A 19,619-nucleotide genomic window follows, 5' to 3' on the forward strand; every position below is an offset into this window, starting at 1 on the left:
AATTAAGCATGGATATATTTATGTATAGATACAGATATACAGATATACACATACATACATATATACCTACATACATACATATATAAACATATATTTTCCCTAACAAATTCTACTTCTTATCTTTGTTTTTATGTTTGTATGTGTGTCTTATTTCCTATCTCTCCTAAGTCTTCTACTTTACTTCTACCTGTTACCTTGCCCTTCTATTACTTAACCTACACCCCCTCCAAGGATCTCTCCCTTATCCTCCCATTCCCATAAATCTAAACACCCTTTGACCTATTCCCTCACCCTCCTCTCTAAAGCTCCCTCCCTTATCTTCCCAAGGATCCTTCCATTGTCCTCCTATTCCCATTAATCTAAGGATCCTTCTATATCCCCCTTTGACCTATTCCCTCACCCTTCCCTCTAGAGATCCCTCCCTTATCCTCCCCCGCTTATGCCTTTAGCCTTTTATTTCTTTCTGAATTTAGAAGACTTTTATGCTCTTCTAAATATATGTGCATTACTTCCTCTTAAACCCATTCCCAAAATTCCCAATGAAAGTAAATTGCCAGAACTAACAGCCCTGCTCCCCCATCTAATTCCTCTTTGTTGGTTCTTCCTCTTACACCTCATTTGTATAACATAATTATTCTTTTTAACTATTCCTAAATGGTTTTAATTTTTAAATTCATATCATACCCAGCTCTACCCAATCTTTCTTATGAACTACCCAATTACTAATAACAATCTTAGACATAGGTTTTAAATTTTACATACATAAAAAGTAAACAGTCCATCCTTATTAAGTCCCCTGTGATTAGTCTTTGGTATGTACTTTATATATCTCTTGTATATAAAATTTATTAAGTTCAGGATTTTTTTAAAAAACAAAGTCCTAAAAGTCTACCTATTCATTAAATGTCCATTTTTTTAAATTGGGGAGTATGCTTAGCTTTGCTGGGTATGGTATTTTCAGCCAGAATCCCCATTTTTTTGCTTTTTTATATATAGTGTTCCAAGACCTGCAGTTTTTTGATGTCACCACTACTAGATCTTGTGTGATTCTCATTGTGACACTATCATGTTTAAATGTTTTTTTTCTTGTTGCTAATAATACTTTATCCTTGAGCTGGGGGTTTTGGAATTTGGCTATGATATTCCTGTGGGTTTTCCTTGTAGGATCTCTTTCAAGCGGTGATCAGTGAATTTTTTCTATTTCTACTTTCCCCTCTTGTTCTAATGCTTCAGGACAATTTTCTTTAACTATTTCTGTATTGTTGTATCAAGATTCTCTTTTTGATCATAGTTTTCAGGTTGTCTGATTATTCTTATGTTTTCTTTTCTTGATCTGTTCTCCAGATCAGTTATTTTTCTTTTGAGATGTTTCACATTCTTTTCTATTTTATTATTCTTTATATTTTATTATTTCTTGATATCTTATAGTTTTGTTGGCTTCCCCTTGTCCAATTCTGGTTTTCAGGGAGTCATTTTTTTCCTTAAGATTCTGGATCTCCTTTTCTAATTGGTTGACTTTCTTTTTAGAATCCTGTTTTTTTGAATTGTTCTTTTTTTTTTGTCTGTTTGCTTAGTTTTTCCTCAATCTCTCTCATTTGATTTTTAAAATCTTTGTTAAGTTCTTCTATGAATTCTTTTTGTTCATTTGACATTGCTCTTTGGGGTAGAAAAGTGTTTCCTTGCTTCTGTATCCTCCTCCAAAGATGAACTCCAGTCTTCTCTATTCCCATAGTAACTCTCTATGGTTGGATTCTTTTTCCTGTGCCTTTACATTTTTTGTTTAATTTGTTGCAGTTTAATTTTTATAGTCTCCTCTAGTCCTGGGGTATGGGGAATGGTGCCTCTGTCCTCAGATCCTCCTTCAGTTCTCCCCTCTGGCCTGGAACTCAAACCAAGACCTCCTGTAAGTACCCACAACCAGAGGCATCCCCTACTCAGTGCTTCTGCACTCACCAGGCATATATTGGTTCGTTCTCCCCCATGCAGTGTCTCCACAGTACAGCTGGGTCTGGCATTCCTTGTCAGCCCAGGTTCCTTCATTATTCTCCGGCTCAGATGCTAAACACCCCTCACTGTCCTGGGGACAAAAGTTCCTGTGGCTGGGGCTAACGTAGCCTCCCAACCCAGCTAATTCCAGGATTGCTGCTTGTTGTTTAAGTGGACCTAGGACCTAGCCTGAAGGTGTTTACTCTTCACAGGGACCAAACCTCAACCTGGGACTTTTCTTCAGATCTTCTCCAATTATCTCAGGAGGCCCCCTATTCTACCCCTACTTTTATTTATTTTTATCACTCTATGTTTGCCCCAAGGCTCTAGTTCATCTCTTTTGTGGGGGGAAATCTTAAGAGCTTGGAATTTTCTGACCTACTCTGCCATCTTCCCAGAATTCTCTCCCCCAAAATCATCTTATAAGATAAATATAATTCCATTTCCTAAACCAGGGAGAGATAAAACACAGAAGGAAAATTCAGGCCAATATCATTAATAAATAAGGAAGAAAATTTTTAAATAAAATTAATCAAAGAGATTACAGTAATTTATCCAAGAAATCATTCTTTATGATCAAGTGGGATTTATACCACTGATACAAGGATGGTTCAACATCAGGAGAACAATTAACATAATCATATTAAAAAACTGATACATCCAAAACCACATAATCATCTCAATAGATACAGAAAAAAACCTTTGACAAAGTATAGCACTCTTTTATGCTAAAAAATAAATACCTACAAAATACAGGCATAGAGGGCCCTTTTTAATGTCATATAAAGTATCTATCCAAAACCAAACACCAGCATACAATGGGGATATAATAAAACTTTTCCCAATAAATAATGGAGTAAAGCAAGGATGCCCATTCTCCACACTATTATTCATAAAGCTCTAGAAATGCTGACAACAATAAGATAAGAGAAAGAAATTAAAGGTATAAATATAGGTAAGGAAAAGATAAAACTATTCTTATTTGCTGATGATAAGATGGTGTACTTGAAAAATCCTAGAGAATCAACAAAGATAATAATGGAGACAATGAGTAGCCTTGCCAAAGTTGCAGGCTACAAAGTAAAGTAAACTCTTAAAAATCAGCAGCATTGGAGAAGCAGAGCCAAGACTGTGGAGTAAAAGCAGTGATTTGCTTGAGCTCTCCCCCAAACCCCTCCAAATACCTGTAAAAAATGACTCTAAACAAATTCTAGAGCAGCAGAACCCACAAAAAGACAGAGTGAAACAATTTCCAGCCCAAGACAAACTGGAAGGTTGACAGGAAAAGTCTGTTTTGCTGGGCTGGGAGAGAAGTACAGTTCAGCATGGGCCATGTAGGAAAAAATGGGCCCCAGCAAATCTGGAGCAAGCCTCAAGGGACTGAATCACAGGACAGCTGTGATGGTTTCCGACTTATCAACCCACAAATGCCAAAGACAACTTAGAAGGTCAGTGGGAAAGGTCTGTTGGACACGAATGAGAGAGGAACAAGGTCCAGCCCTGGTGCAGCCCCAGGATGGCAGTGGCAGTGGCTGCTTCTGGAGCTCTCAGCTCACAGATGGTGGGGGGATCAGAGGTGGATTGCAGGGATCTCTTTGCTGGTGATGAGGCAGGATACTCTTGCTTTGACCATGCTTGGATCTAGGTTGCAGTCCTGGGGCAAGGAGAAGCACTGGCATGGTGGAGCTTGTAGTGGCAGTGGAGAGGGAATCCTCTTCACAGTTCCAAGGCAGAAAAGAGTGCTTGTGGTCACTCATAGACCAGAGCACAGGCCAGGAAAGGAGTAAACACCTTACCTTTGATCATAACCACCTTGAAAGAACTGAAAATTTACAGGTCCCTAGAAGTATCTCTGAAAACAGCTGCATAAAACCCCTGAAGCTTGGGACAGTACACCCTCCACACTGGAAACAGAACCCTACCTTAACAAAGAGTTTAAAAATGCTGGGAAAATGAACAAACAGTGCAAAAAAAAAGTCAGACTATAGAATCTTACTTTGGTGACAAAGAAGATCAAAACATACAACCAGAAGAAGACAACAGAGTCAAAGCTCTTACATCCAAAGTTTCCAAGAAAAATATGAATTGGTCTCAGGCCATGGAAGAGCTAAAAAATGAATTTTGTAAAACAAGTAAGAGAAGTAGAGGAAAAATTGGGAAGAGAAAGGAGAGTGATGCAAGAAAATTATGAAAAACAAGTCAACAACTTGCTAAAGGAGACCCAAAAAATATTAAAGAAAATAACATCTTAAAAAATAGACTAACCCAAATGTCAAAAGAGTTCCAAAAAGCCAATGAGGAGAAGAATGCTTTAAAAAGCAGAATTGGCCAAATGGAAAAGGAGGTTCAAAAGCTCACTGAAGAAAATAATTCATTAGAAATTAGAATGGAGCCAATGGAAGCAAAGACTCTTTGAGAAATCAAGAAATTATAAAACAAAACCAAAAGAATGAAAAAATAGAATACAGTGTGAAATATCTCATTGGAAAAACAATTGACCTGGAAAATAAATCCAGGAGACATAATTTAAAGATTATTGGACTACCTGACAGCCATGATCAAATGAAGAGGCTAGACATCATCTTTCAAGAAATTATCAAGGAAAACTGCCCTGATATTCTAGGACCAGAGGGTAAAATAAAAATTGAAAGAATCCACTGATCACCACCTAAAAGCGATCCCAAAAAGAAAACTCCTAGAAATATTATACCAAATTCCAGAGTTCCCAGGTCAAGGAGAAAATATTGTAAGCAGCCAGAAAGAAACAATTCAAGTATTGTGGAAACATAATCAGGATAACACAAGATTTAGCAGCTTCTACATTAAGGAACTGGAGGGCCTGGAATGTAATATTCTGGAGGTCAAAGGAGATAGGATTACAGCCAAGAATCATCTCATATAAATGAGAGAAGAAAAAGCTTTTACAATGGAGGGGAGAGGGGTGAGGTGAGAGGGAACAAATGAATCTTATTCTCATCATTTGGCTTAAGGAGGGAATAACATACACACACAATTGGGTATGGAAATCTATCTTGCCCTACAGGAAAATAGAGAGAAAGGGGATAAGAGATTGGGGGATGATAGAAGGAGGACAATTTGGGGGAGGGGCAATCAGAAGCAAACACTTTTGAGGAGGGACAGTGTCAAAGGAGAAAATAGAATAAATGGGAGAGCAGGATAGGATGGAGGGAATTATAGTTAGTCTTTCACAACATGACTATTATGAAAGTGTTTTGCATGACTACACATGTATAATCTACATTGAATTATCTGCCTTCTCAATGAAGGGAGGGAGGAAGGGAGAGAATTTGGAACTTAAAGTTTTATAAACAAATGTTAAAAATTGTTTTTACATGCAACAGGGAAATAAGATATACAGGCAATGGGGTATAGAAATCTATCCTGCCCTACAGGAAAATAGAAGTGGAAGAGAATAAGAGAAGGGGGAAGTGATAGAAGGGAGGGCAGATTGTGGGGGTATTCAGAATCCATGCTGTCTTGGGGTGGGGAGAGGGGACAGATGGGGAGAAAATTTGGAACTCAAAATCTTGTAGAAGTTGAAAGGCAAAAATAAATAAATTAATTTTTAAAAATCAGCAGCATTTCTATATAATATTACAGAAGAAGCAATAACAGAAAAATAAATCCTATTCTAAATGCATACAAAATGCATAAAATATCCTGGGATTGACCTACCAAAGCATACAAAAGACTTATTCAATTCATTTATAAAATGTTCTTTAAAGAAATAAAGAACAACTTAAATACTTGGGGGAATATTCAATGCTCATGGCTAGGAATGCTAATATAATAAAAATAGCACTTTTAATGCTATAGTAATCAAATTACCAGGGGTATGCTTTACAAAACTTTATCAAATAATAATAAAATTCAGTTGAAAAAATAAAGGATCTAGAAATGATGAAAAGAAGTGTGGTGGAAAAGGGAATAACACTTCAGACTTCATGCCTTATTATAAAGTAGCAGTCATCAAAGCCATCTGGCATCGGTTCAGAAATAGAGAGATAAATGAGTGGAACAGACTAGACAAGGAAGAATAAAAAAAATGGAACTCAATAGCCTAGTGTTTTTAAAAAAAGTATAAAACATAAATTACCTCAGAAAATCTCTACATATGATTTTTAGAAATTACTATGAAAACTGGAAAGTAATTTCACAGAAATTAGGCTTAGACTAACATCTTCTACCATATTCCATAGTTACATTCTGGATACTTGCACTAAATATTAATGATCAGAGTATTAAAAATTTTTTGAAGAGAAGAACATCACATATCTCACAGCTATGGGTAACAGATGTATTCTTAAAACAAGCAATAGAAGCAATTACAAAATATAAAATCTCTAACTTTGATTACATGAATCTAAAAAATTTTGGCACAGATATGATCAACTCACCTAGAATAAAAAGGGAAATGGTCAAATAAAGAAAAAAAATCTTTGTATCAAATTTCTCTGATATGGGTTTATTACCCAAGATAGATAAACAACTAATGAATACATATGAGATTAACAGAAATTCTCCAATAAGTAAATAGTCAAAGGATATGAACAAGCAGTTGTCTAAAGATAAATTTCAAAGTATTGACAACTACATGAATGTTCCAAGTCAGTAATAGTAAAAGAAACACAAACCAAAACAACTCAAAAATTTCGTTTAAAAATTGGCAAAGATGACCAAAAATGTCAATACTCAATGTTGGAGGGATCATGGAATGATAGGCATACTGTGATAAAGGAAAAATCCCAAGAGGCAGAGTTTCTAGGTAATTAATAATCAATTTATTAATTAGGCTACCTGATGGTCAGTGATTTCTCTTGGTAACCAAAACAAAAACATGGAGAACTTGAAAGTCTTAAATATTTTTTTAAAAGGGAACGTCCCAGCAGGTGAAAACCAGCCCTAATTGGTGGACATTTAACGAGGAGGTGAACTACAAGCTTTCAACTCCTGCTGAGAATGTGATTTGACCATGAGACTCAGTCATCTCCAGCAATCTGAACAGGGAAATCCATCCCCATCCAGACCACTCTGGTTGGTTTTCCCCATGACCTTGGTCACCCTAAACTCTAATGGAGAGAGTACAAGGACAGGGTCTCTTTTCCTTGGGGTAAGAACTTGCCTAGACTGACTTCTGTTTATGGTCTAAATAGATAGGTCTCCTAGTTGGGTGGGGTTTGGCCCAAGATCAAAGTGCATCTTCCCCAAGGACTAGGAAGAATTTCAATTAGTCATGCCCTTCAGAGACTGACCTTCCACAAGAGCTGGGCCTCACTGAAGAAATAGAAGAGAAAAGTCTAGATCCCAGCTTAGCAATTGGTTATTAATATAATAATGAAATAATAATTTCTCTTAATATTAGTATATTGTTGGTGGAGCTGTAGAATAGTATAATTTTGGAAAACAATTTGGAAGTATGCAAATAGAGTGACTAAGATTTCCATACACTTTAAACCAGAGATTATATTACTGGGCTAATTCTCCAAGGAAATTTTTAATAAAAAAATCCCCATGTATACCAAAATATTTTCTACACATTTTGTGACAGGAAAGAATTGGAAACAAAGTAGATACCTATCAATTGGTGAATGGCTACACAAATTGTGGTACATGAATGAAATGGAATATTTCTATGCTATAAAAATGATGCATGTCTTCTGGGAGGCAAGATAGTGGAGTAAGCAGGGAGTCACTCCCACCCTCCCTTATTAACCTTGAAGGACCCAGAAAACACCACCCCAGAAGGAATCCTGGAACAGTGGAGCAAGCAGAGAGAAGGGGTACAGCAATCTTTTAGCTAGTGAAGATGGAAGGATTGATGGGAGGGGTCCCTCTTGCTGTGGCTAAAGGGGACCAGTACAGGATGAGAGGTGTCTCGGCAAGCCAGCAGCAAGCCCCACTTCAGCAGACCAGTGAGAGATCCTGAGCCCCAGGGTGGTGGAGTGGGCAAGTGCCAACACCAGGATACCCTCCTGCCTGGGCTGAGCCAGGGGAACCGACAGACACTGGCACAAAGAACCACCACTTGTGCAGGTGGACAGGCATCCAAAAGAGGCTGATCCTACCCATGCTCTAGTGCAGCCTGGGGTAAGGAGGTGACCTCCAGTGGCTGGACCACACCCATCCCCATTCCCCACCCCATGAACTTCAAAGTAACCCTGGGGAAAAATGGAAGGACCCCACCTGACCTTGGCACACAGCAGCTCCAGCTCATTACCAGGTAAGCTACCAGGCCCCTACAGCCTCAGCTACCAGCACCGGAGGCCCCAGAACACAAAACCAGTAGCCAGGCCCCTAGCACATGAAGTATAGGACAGTGACCCCATGTCCCAGAAGCAGATATCAACTTTAAAAGCCAGGAAAAGGCAAAAACCATGAGCAAAAAGCAACAAAGAAAAACAAAGACCACAGATTCTTACTATGGGGACAGGGAAGATCAAAACAAAAATTCAGAAGAGGATAGCATTGTCAATATACCCACATCCGAAACCGCAAAGGGCAATATGAACTGATCTCAAGCCCAAAAAGCCTTCTTGGAAGAGCTCAAGAAGGATTTTAAAAGTCAAATGAGAGGTGGAAGAAAAAATTGAAAATTTCTTTAAAAATAAAATTGAAAAAATGGGAAAAAAATAGACTGAAAAAAAAACCCAAAAAAACCCAACTACTTAAAAAGTAGAACTGGCCAAACAAAAAAGAAGGTACAAAAACTAACTGAAGAAAACAATTTGCTAAAAATGCAGTTGGGCAAGTGGAAGCTAATAACTCCATGAAACATCAAGAATCAGTCAAACAAAATCAAAAGAATGAAAAAATTGAAGAAAACATAAAATGCCTCACTGGAAAAACAACTGACCAGGAAAATGGATCCAGAAGAGTTAATTTCAAAATTATTGGTCTATGTGAAAGCCATGATCAAAAAAAGAGCCAGGACAGCATCTTTCAAGAAATCATCAAGGAAAACTGCCCTAAGGTCCTAGAACCAGAGGGTATAATAGTCATCAAAAGAATCCACCAATCACCTTCTAAAAGAGATCCCAAATTGAAAATGCCAAGAAATATCTTAGCCAAATTCCAGAATTATCAAGTCAAGGAGAAAATGTTGCAAGCAACCAGAAAGAAATAATTCAAATATCATGGAACCACACTCCAGATTATGCAGGACCTTGCAGCTTCTACATTATAAGATCAGAGGGCTTGGAATATGATATTCTATAAGGCAAAGGAGCTTGGATTACAACCAAGGATCAACTACCCAGCAAAATTGAGCATAATCTTTCAGGGGAATAGATGGATATTCAATGAAATAGGGGACTTCCAGACCTTACTGATGAAAAGACCAGAGCTCAATAGAAAATTTGATCTTCAAATACAAGACTCAAGAAAGGCATAAAAAGGTAAACAGGAAAGAAAAATAATCACAACATGCTATTCAATAAGGACAAAATGTTTACATCCCTACATGGGAAGATACTTGTAACTCTTGAAAACTGTATCTTTATTATGACATTTAGAAGGGATACCCATAGACAGAGGGTATGGGTATAAACCAACTTTGATGTGATGATAAAAAAAAAAAACCTAATTAAGTGATGAAAAGGGATTGTAATGGGAGAAGAGGAAAGGAGGAGGCAGGAAAGGGTAAATTACATCACATGAAGAGGCACAAAGACATATTACCATAGAGTAAAAGAAGGGAGGGAGATGAGCATTTTTTGAACCTTACACTTCATCAGACTTGGCTTAAGTAGGGAAGAACCTACTCAAGTATAGAAATCTAACTTGGCCTATAGGCAGTAGGAGGGGAAAGGGGAAAGAAAATGGAAGGGGTGGATAGAAGGGAGGGAAGATACAGTAAGGGAAAAGGGAAAGAAAAAAAGGAGGGGGGCTGATAGAAGAGAGAGAAGATTGAGGGAGGCAGTGATCAAAAGCAAAACTCTAGTGAGGAGGGAAAGGGAGAAAGGAGAAAGAAAAGCATAAATGAAGGGGGATAGGATGCAGAGAAAGACACAGATAGTAATCATAACTGTGAATGTGAATGGGATGAACTCTCCCATAAAACGGAAGCAGATAGCAGAATGAATAAAAAAAACCATAATCCTACAATATGTTATTTACAAGAAACACATTTGAAACAGAGGGACACACACAGGGTAAAGGTAAAAGGCCAGAGTAGAATATATTATGCTTCAGCTGAAGTAAAAGAAGCATGGGTAGCAATCATCATCTCAGACAAAGCAAAAGCAAAAATAGATCCTATTAAAAGAGATAAGGAAGGAAAATATATTCTGCTAAAAGGAACCATAGACAATGAAGTAATATCATGACTAAACATATATGCACCAAGTGCTATAGCATCCGAATTCTTAGAGGAGAAGTTCAGGGAGTTACAGGAAGAAATAGAGAACAGAACTATATTAGTGGGGGACCTCAACCTCCCCCCTCTCTGAACTAGGTAAATCTAACCACAAAATAAACAAGACAGAAGTTAAGGAGGTGAATAGAATATTAGAAAAGTTAGATGTGGTAGACCTCTGGAGAAAACTGAATGGAGATAGAAAGGAATATATCTCTTTCTCAGCAGTACATGACACCTACACAAAAACTGACCATGTACTAGGGCATAAAAATCTCACAAACCAACGCAGAAAGGCAGAAATATTAAATGCATTCTTTTCAGATCATGATGCAATAAAAATTTCATGTAATAAAGGGCCATGGAAATATAGACTGAAAATTAATTGGAAATTAAATAACCTAAAGAATGAGTGGGTCAAACCACCATTCATAGAAACAATCAATAACTTCATCCAAGAGAATGACAATGATAAGACAACATACCAAAACTTACGAGATGAAGTGAAAGCAGTCCTTAGGGAAAGTTATCTCTGTAAATGCTTAAATCAATAAAATAGAGAAAGAGGAGATCAGTGAATTGGCATGCAACTAAAAAAGATAAAAAAAGAACAAATTTAAAATCCCCAATTAAATAATAAATTAGAAATACTGAAAACCAAAAGAGAGATTAATAAAATTGAAATTAAGAAAACTATTGAAATAAAACTAAGAGCTGGTTTTAAGAAAAAGCCAATAAAATAGATAAACCTTTGGTTAATTTGATTTAAAAAAAAAAGATTGCCGAGTGAAGTAAACAGAACTAGGAGAACACTGTACATATTAATACTGTACATATTAATAGTCACATTATTCGATGACTAACTTTGATACTTATTTATTCTTAGCAATGCAGGGATCTAAGACAACTTCATAAGGGTCATGATGGAAAATGCTGTCCACATACAGAAAAAGAACTATGAGGTCTGAATGAAGATAGAAGCATGTTATTTGCTCTCTCTCTTTTTGTTTCTTCTTTCTTGTGGTTTCTTCAATTGGTTCTAATTCTTCTTTACAACATGACTAATGTGAAAATAGGTTTAATATGGGTGTATATGTTGAGCCTATATCAACTTTAAAAATTTATTTATTTATTTATTTTTAGTATTCAACATTTAATTCCATAAGATTTTAAGTTTCAAATTTTCTCCCCATCCCTCCTCTACCCCTACCCCAAGATTGTGTACAATCTGATATAGGTGTTTTTTTTTTTAACTTGGCTTTAATTGCAGTTACTTTCTTTTTCTGTTTGTTTTTTTTATTAATTTATTTTTAGTTTTCAACAATCACTTCCATAACCTTTTGAGTTTTAAATTCTCTCCCTACCTTCCCTCCTCTCTCTCCAAGATGGTATGCAGTCTGATACAGGCTCTACGTATGCATTCCTATTAAACATATTTTCACATTAGTCATGTTGTAAAGAAGAATTAGAACCAATAGGAGGAACCAGAAGAAAGAAGAAACAAAACAAAACAAAACAAAAGGAAAAAAGAGCAAATAGTATGCTTTGATCTGCATTGAAACTTCATAGTTCTTTCTCTGGATATGGATAACATTTTCCATCATGAGACTTTCGGAGATCCTTTACATTGCTGGGAAGAGCTAAGTCTTTCAAAGTTAGTCATCTCACAATGTGGCTGTTACTGTGTACAATATTCTCCTGGTTCTGCTCATTCAGAATCAATCCATACAAAGTTTTTCCAGGTTTTTCTGAAGTCCACTTGTTCATCATTTCTTATAGCAAGATAGTATTCCATTATTTCCATATACCACAACTTATTCAGTTATTCCCCAATTGATGGGCATCCCCTCAATTTCCTACTCTTTGCCACCACAGAAAGAGCTGCTATAAATATTTTTGTACATGTGTGTCCTTTTCCTGTTTGTATGATCTCTTTGGGATACTGCCTTAGAAGTGCTATTGGGCTGGGTCAAAGGATATGCACAATTTTATAGCCCTTTGGACATAGTTCCAAATTGCTCTGCAGAATGGTTGGATCAGTTCACAACCCCACCAACAATGCATTAGTGTTCCATTTTTTCCACATCTTCTCCAACATTTATCATTGTCCTGTTTTGTCACATTAGCCAATCTGATAGGCGTGATGTGTTACCTCAGAGTAATTTTGAATTGCATTTCTCTAATCAATAGTGATTTAGAGCATTTTTCATATGACTATAGATAGCTTTAATTTCTTCATCTGAAAACTGCCTGCTCATATCCTTTGACCATTTATCAATTCTTATAAATTTGACTCAATTCACTATATATTTCAGAAATGAGGCCCTTATCAGAGATGTTGGTTGTAAAAATTCTCTTAATCTTGGTTGCATTGGCTTTGTTTGTGTAAAAACTTTTCAATTTAATGTAATCAAAATTATTCATTTTGCATTTCATAACATTATCTCTTGCTTGGTCATAAATTCTTCTGTTCTTCATAAATCTGAAAGGTAAACTATTCCTTGCTCTCCTAGTTTGCTTATAGTATCATCCTTTATCATGTACTCATTTTGACTTTATTTTGATATACGGTGTTAAGATGTAGGTCGATGCCTAGTTTCTGCCATACTCTTTTCCAATTTTCCCAGCAGTTTTTGTCAAACAGTGAATTCTTATCCCAGAAGGTGGAGTCTCTGGGTTTAATCAAACAGATTTCTATAGTCATTGACTACTATGTCTTGCATATCTAACCTATTCCAGTGGTCCACCACTCTGTTTCTTAGCAAGTAACAAGTAGTTTTGATGATTGCTGCTTTAAAATACAATTTAAGATCTAGAAAGGCTAGGCCACCTTCCCTAGCATTTCTTTTCATTAGTTCCCTTGATATCCTGGACCTTCTCTTCTTCTAGATGAATCTTCTTATTATATTTTCTAGCTCTATAAAATTTTTTGGTTGTTTGATTGGTATGGCACTGAAAAAGTAAATTAACTTAGGTAGAATTGTCATTTTTATTATATTAGCTAGGCCTACCCATGAACACCTGATGTTTTTTCTAATTCTTTATATATTACTTTATTTTTGTGAAAAGTGTTTTGTAATGTATTCATATGGTTCCTGGGTTTGTTTCAGCAGGTAGACTCTTAAATATTTCATAATGTCCACAGTAACTTTAAATGGAATTTCTCTTTCTATCTCTTGTTGTTGGGCTTTGTTGGTAATATATAGAAATGCCAATGATTTATGTGTGCGAGCCTATACCAACTTACATGCTGTCTTGAGGTGGGGGGAATGGAGAGATGGGAAGAAAATTTGGAACTCAAAATCTCATGGAAGTGAATGTTGAAAACTAAAAATGAATAAATTTATTTTTAAAAATTATGCATGTTATGAGTACAAATAAAACATGGAAAGAATTACATGAACTAATACAGAGGAAGTAAGAAAAGCCAAGAAAACAATATGTACAATAACTACAACAATGCAAATAGAAAGAATAACACACCAAAAAATCAAAAGGGAATGTAAAAAATTTACAAAGCTCATATGTGACTCAAATGAGAGATATAACAAGATAGCCCCAACCCACCCCTTCATGGAGGTTGAAAGTCCACAAATGTTACAAATTACATGTTTTTGGACTTTTTCAATGTTATTGATAAGTTGGGCCGATTTTTTTTCTGTTATATATGTGGCATGGTTCTTTAGGAGGGGAGGGGGAAAGATGGTGGAGATAACTATAATGATATAAGAAATAGATGACATCAATAGAAACTTATTTTAAAAATAAATAAATAACATGGAAAATCTTCTAGCTTGAGGACTCCACAAAAAAAAATTAGTTTCCTGAGGTAGAAGAGTGCTCTGGTATCTACCTTCTGAGCTATTTCCCTCCCTCCTTCCCATCCCCACACTAAGGAAGGCCAACATTTGACACATAAGATATATGTGAAACCATATAGTACATATTTCCATATATCAGTTCTTTCTGAAGAGGTAGATAGCATCTTCCTTCATAGGTCCTTTGTAGTTGATTTGAATATTAACTTTACCTAGAATTGCTGGGTCAGTCACAGTTACTCTTGAAACAATATTGCTATTATTGTATACAACATTCTCTTGGTTCTGCTTATCTCCATTCTGCATTATTTCACACATGTCTTTCCATGTTTTTTTCTCTAAAGTAAACCTACTTATCATTTCTTACAGCACAGTAGTAGTTCAACACAATCATATAGCATAACTTATTTATCCATTACCCAATTGATGGGCATTCCCCTCAATTTCTGGTTCTTTGCCACCACAAAGAGTGCTACTATAAATATTTTTAAAACATGTAGGTTATTTTCCTTTTACCTTGATCACCTTGGGAAACAGATGTAATAGTGGTATTACTGGGTCACAGGATATATACAGTTTTATAACTCTTTGGGCATAATTCTAGACTGCTCTCCAAAAACATTGGATCAGTTCATAATTATACCAACAGCATATTAGTGTTCCAATTTTTCCACATCCCTTCCAACATTTGTCATTTCAACCTTTTATCATTTTAACCAATCTGATAAGTGTGAGAATGTATCTTAAAGATGTTTTAATTATCATTTTGCTAATCAAAAATGATTTAGAGCATTTTTTCATGTGACTATATATAGCTTTGATTTCTTCTTCCAAAAACTGCCTGTTAATATCCTTTGACAAATTATCATGGGGAATATCTCATTCTTATAAATTTTAACAAAGTTCTTCATATATTTGAGAAATGAGGACCAAATTTATCTGAGAAATATAGAAAGATAAAATATTAATGTAAAATATAATATAATAATAAATATAAATAACATTATAATATTATAATAATTTCCAGCAATTTTCTACTTTCCTTTTCATTTTGGCTACATTGGTGTTATTTGTTTAAAACAACTTTTTACTTTAATGTGATCAAAATTATCCATTTTGTATCTCACAATGCTCTGTATCTCTTGTTTATAAATACTTCCCCTATCCATAAATATGAGAGGTAAAATAAATATGTTCCAAGTTCTCCTAATTAACTTACATCTCCTTTTATGTCTAGGTCATGTATCTATTTTTTACCTTCTCTTGGTAAATGGCATAAGATATTGGTTTATCCCTAATTTCTGTCAGAGAGCTTTCCAGTTTTCCCAATAATTTTTACAAAATAATGACTTCTTATTCCCAAAGCTTAAATCTTTATATTTACCAAACACAAGGTTACTATCATCATTTACAACTGTGTTGTAATTGTGTATTGTATATCTATTTTATTCCACTGATCCACCTTACAAAATGGATTTCTATTTCAATCAGTACCAGATAGTTTTGATAATTACTGCCTTATTATACAGTTTAAAATCTGATACAGTTAGACCTCCTTCCTTTACATTTTTTTCATTAATTCCTTTGATGTTCTTGACCTTTTGCTCATCCAAATGAATTTTGTTATTATTTTTTTCTAACTCAAATCAATTTTTTGGTAATTTGATTGGAATTGCACTTAATAAATAAATTAGTTTAGGTAGAATTGTCATTTTTATTATATTGGCACAGCCCACTGATGAACAATAAATATTTCTCCAATTATTTAAATCGGACTTTATTTGAATAAAAAATGTTTTATAATTACGTTCACATAGTTCCTGGGTTTGTCTTGGCAGGTATTCTTTCAGGTATTTTATACTGTCTCTGGTTATTTTAGATCAAATATCTCTTACTATTTCTTCTTGCAGGGCTTTGTTGATGATATCTAGAAAGGCCAACGATTTTTTTTATGTCCTGGTACTTTGCTAAAATTATTATCATTTGAATTAACTTTTTAGTTAAATCTATAGGATTTTCCAAGTATACCATGATATTGTCTGCAAAACAGATAGTTTTATCACCTCATTTTCCATTCTGATTCTTTCAATTTCTTTTCCTTCTCTTATTGCTATTGCTAGCCTTTCTAGTACAATAATGAATAATATTGGTGATAATGGGCAACCTTTGTTTTGGGAAGGCTTCTAGCTTATCCCCATTAGAGATATTGCTTGTGGATAGTTTTAGGTAGGTGCTTCTTAGCATTTAAAGGAAAAATCTATTTATACCTATGATTTCAAGTGTTTTTTTTTTTCTAACAGGAATGGGTATTGCATTTTGTCAAAAACTATTTTTCTTCATCTACTGATATAATCATGATTTTTGTTATTGATATAATCATTTATGTTAACAGTTTTCCTTATATTTAACCAGTCCCATGTTCCTGGTATAAATCCTACTTGGTCACAATGCATAATCTTTGTGATATATTGTTGTAATCTCACAGATGGTATTTTATTTAGGATTTTTGCATCAATATTCATTGGTGCAATTGGTCCATAATCTTCTTTCTCTGTTTTTGCTCTTTCTGGCTTAGATATCAGCAAAATATTTGTTTTATAAAAGGAGTTTGGTAGGATTCTTTCTTGGCCTACTCCAAATAATTTCAAATAATATTGGAATTAGTTGATCTTTAAATGTTTTGCAGAATTCACTTGTAAATCCATGTGGTCCTCATGTCCCCTCCTGCACTCCCCTAGGAATCTCATTCATGGTCTGTTCAATTTCTTTTTCTATAATATGTTTATTTAGATATTCTATTTCCTCTTCTGTTAATATAGGCAGTTTATATTTTTGTAAGTATTCTTCCATTTCATTTAATTGTTAAATTTATTTCCACATATATGGGCAAAACTAATAATGACTTTAATTTCATCTTCATTAGTGGTGTATTTGCCCTTTTGATTTTTGATACTAGTGATCTGGTTTTCTTATGCCTTTTTTTGGTGAAATCATACTTACCAATGGTTTTCTATTTCTTTGGTTTTTTTCCACAAAACCAACTGCTAGTTTTATTTATTATTTCAATGGTTTTATTGCATTCAATTTTATTAATATCACCTTTAATTTTTAAGATTTCCAATTTTGTATTTAATTGGATATTTCTCTTTTGTTCTTTTTCTACTTTTAGCATACCAAATTTGTTGATTTACTCTTTCTCCATTTTAATTTGTTTTTCTTCTCTCTTTTCTTTTTTGATTTAAAATTTCAAATTAGCCAGTGATTTATCTATTTAATTGTGGGTTTTTCCCACCATAAAAACCAGTTTCTAGTTTTATTTATTACTTCAAGGGATTTTTAATTTAAATTTTATTAAACTCTCCTTTGATTTTCATGATTTTTATTTTGGTGTATTAATTGAATGTTTTTAATTTGTTCTTTTTTTAGGTTTTTTGTTTGTTTGTTTCATGCCTAGTTCTTTGATCTGCTTTTTTCTCTCTTTTATTTATGTAAACACTTAGAAATACATATTTTTCCCAAAGGTAATGCTTTAGTGGCATACAACAAATTTTGATATGTTGTTGTTGTTGTTGTTTATAACAACAAAATCTCAAAATCTGAAACAGTTTTAGAAAGAAATTTATTAGGTCACTTGGTAGAGGAACAAAAGCTGGAAAGGAGGTGTGACTATCTGTCAGGTCTCTGGAAGGTTTACATTATATAGGATTTAGACAAGGACATCCTGTATAGGAACCACACGAGCACAATTAAGTAATTTTGCCAAGAGGGCAACTTGAAAGCAAGGTAGACTGAGATGGATATGAGCAAATGTTCAATAAAATTTGAGCAAAGCCAAAACACAAGGGAACCCAAAACATAAACTCAAGTGGATTACAAGTCCTAGATGCGGTAACCCAAAACAAGAATGCTTGACCTGGAGGAACCCAAAATAATTTGTAGACATCTCCAGCATTCCTAGATTGTTAGTAGGGTCAGGTGACATTCTGGTTGTGGACAACTTTTAATAACATAAGGTTGTATTTAAACAGTATAATTTTTTTTCAAACAACATAATAAATCATTTTCTTCACATTGTCCCTCATAGTTTTTCTCTAAGGGATAAATAAACTTGTTGGTTCTATTATTTGTAATTGTTGTTCAGTCATTTCAGTCATGTTCAACTCTTCATAACCCCATTTTGGGTTTTATTGACAAAGCTACTGAAGTTGTTAGCCATTTCTTTCTCCAGAGCTCATTTTATAGATGAAGAAACTGAGACAAACAGGGTTCAGTGATTTGCCTGGGGTCACACAGTTAGTAAGTGTCTGAGACTGGATTTGAACTCAGGTCTTCCTAAATCCAGGCCCAGCACTCTATCCACTGTGCCACACAACTGCCCTCTGATTCTGACTTACAATCCCTTTAGCAAGATGTGTTGGATCCACTGCTGCCAAAGACTTTCAGATCTAATTCTGTGTCAAAGCTCTGTCTTTATGCCTAGGAGAAATTACTAAATCAGGAAAAACTTGGGATTATATTTCTCACCAGAAAGAATGCGGACAGAGCTGTTAATACAGTTTTTTTCTGATCACAAGTGAGCCTTCTATTCCATACCTTGGAGCAAGTAATCAAAGTTGATTGCCAAGATATTTATCTACTTTTGTCTTCCCCAAAACTCCCTTCCCCCAAACTTTCTTGTCACTGTCAAGGGCACCACCATTCTCCCAGTAGTTTACACTGACAATCTTGGTGTCATCCTCAGATCCTAACTTCCACTCACCCCACATATTCAGACTGTTGCCAAGTATTGTTGTTTCTAACTTTACAACATCTCTTGTATCTGTCTTCTCTCCTTAACACAATTGCCACTATAGTTCAGGTCATCATCACTTTTATTACTGGACTACTGCAGTAGTGTTCTAATTGATTTCCTGGTCTCAAGTGTTTTTCCACTCCAATCCATTCTCCACTCAGTTGCTAAAGTGACTTTCCTAAACCCAGATCTGACCATATTCCTGCCCCTTTTCCACCCCCAGACAAACAATCTCAACAAATTCAAGTGGCTCCTTATTACCTCCAAGATCAAATTAAAAAAAAAACAAAAAACCTCTGTCTGGCTTTTAAAGCCCTTTGCAACCAAGACCATTCTTACTTTTCCAGTCTTCTCACAATTAATTCCCCTCCACATAATCTACAATCTACTGATACTTTCTTTCTGTTTTTTTTTCATATGATCCTCCATGCCTTTGCACCACCTCCTTATCTTTGCTTCCTTTATTCCTTAGGTTCCCTCAAAACTCAGCTCAAATCCCTCTTCCATAAGAGGAATTGCCAGATCAATCCCATCCTACCCCTCATCCTCTTCTTCCCTCACTACTAGTGCCTTTTCTGTAAGACTAACTTGCATTTATACTGTTTATATCTTGTATGGACAATTTTTTGTATACTGTCTTCCCTCTTAA

At 35.1% G+C, this 19,619-nt stretch overlaps 1 protein-coding gene across 1 annotated transcript in view; it reads right to left on the bottom strand.

Moving 5' to 3' along the window:
* Positions 1–19,619, bottom strand: part of MUC19 (mucin 19, oligomeric) — a gene marked incomplete at its 3' end in the record, with an annotated part of 121,653 nt that overhangs the window by 92,026 nt on the left and 10,008 nt on the right. The window contains exon 2 of the mRNA XM_027858971.1: positions 1,954–2,077. Within this exon, the coding sequence (XP_027714772.1) occupies positions 1,954–2,077 (124 nt within the window). The remainder of the gene's footprint in view (positions 1–1,953; positions 2,078–19,619) is intronic.

Source organism: Vombatus ursinus, unplaced genomic scaffold (assembly GCF_900497805.2).
Source record: "Vombatus ursinus unplaced genomic scaffold, bare-nosed wombat genome assembly UNPS02013950.1, whole genome shotgun sequence".
In the NCBI taxonomy this organism is placed as follows: Eukaryota; Metazoa; Chordata; class Mammalia; order Diprotodontia; family Vombatidae; genus Vombatus; species Vombatus ursinus.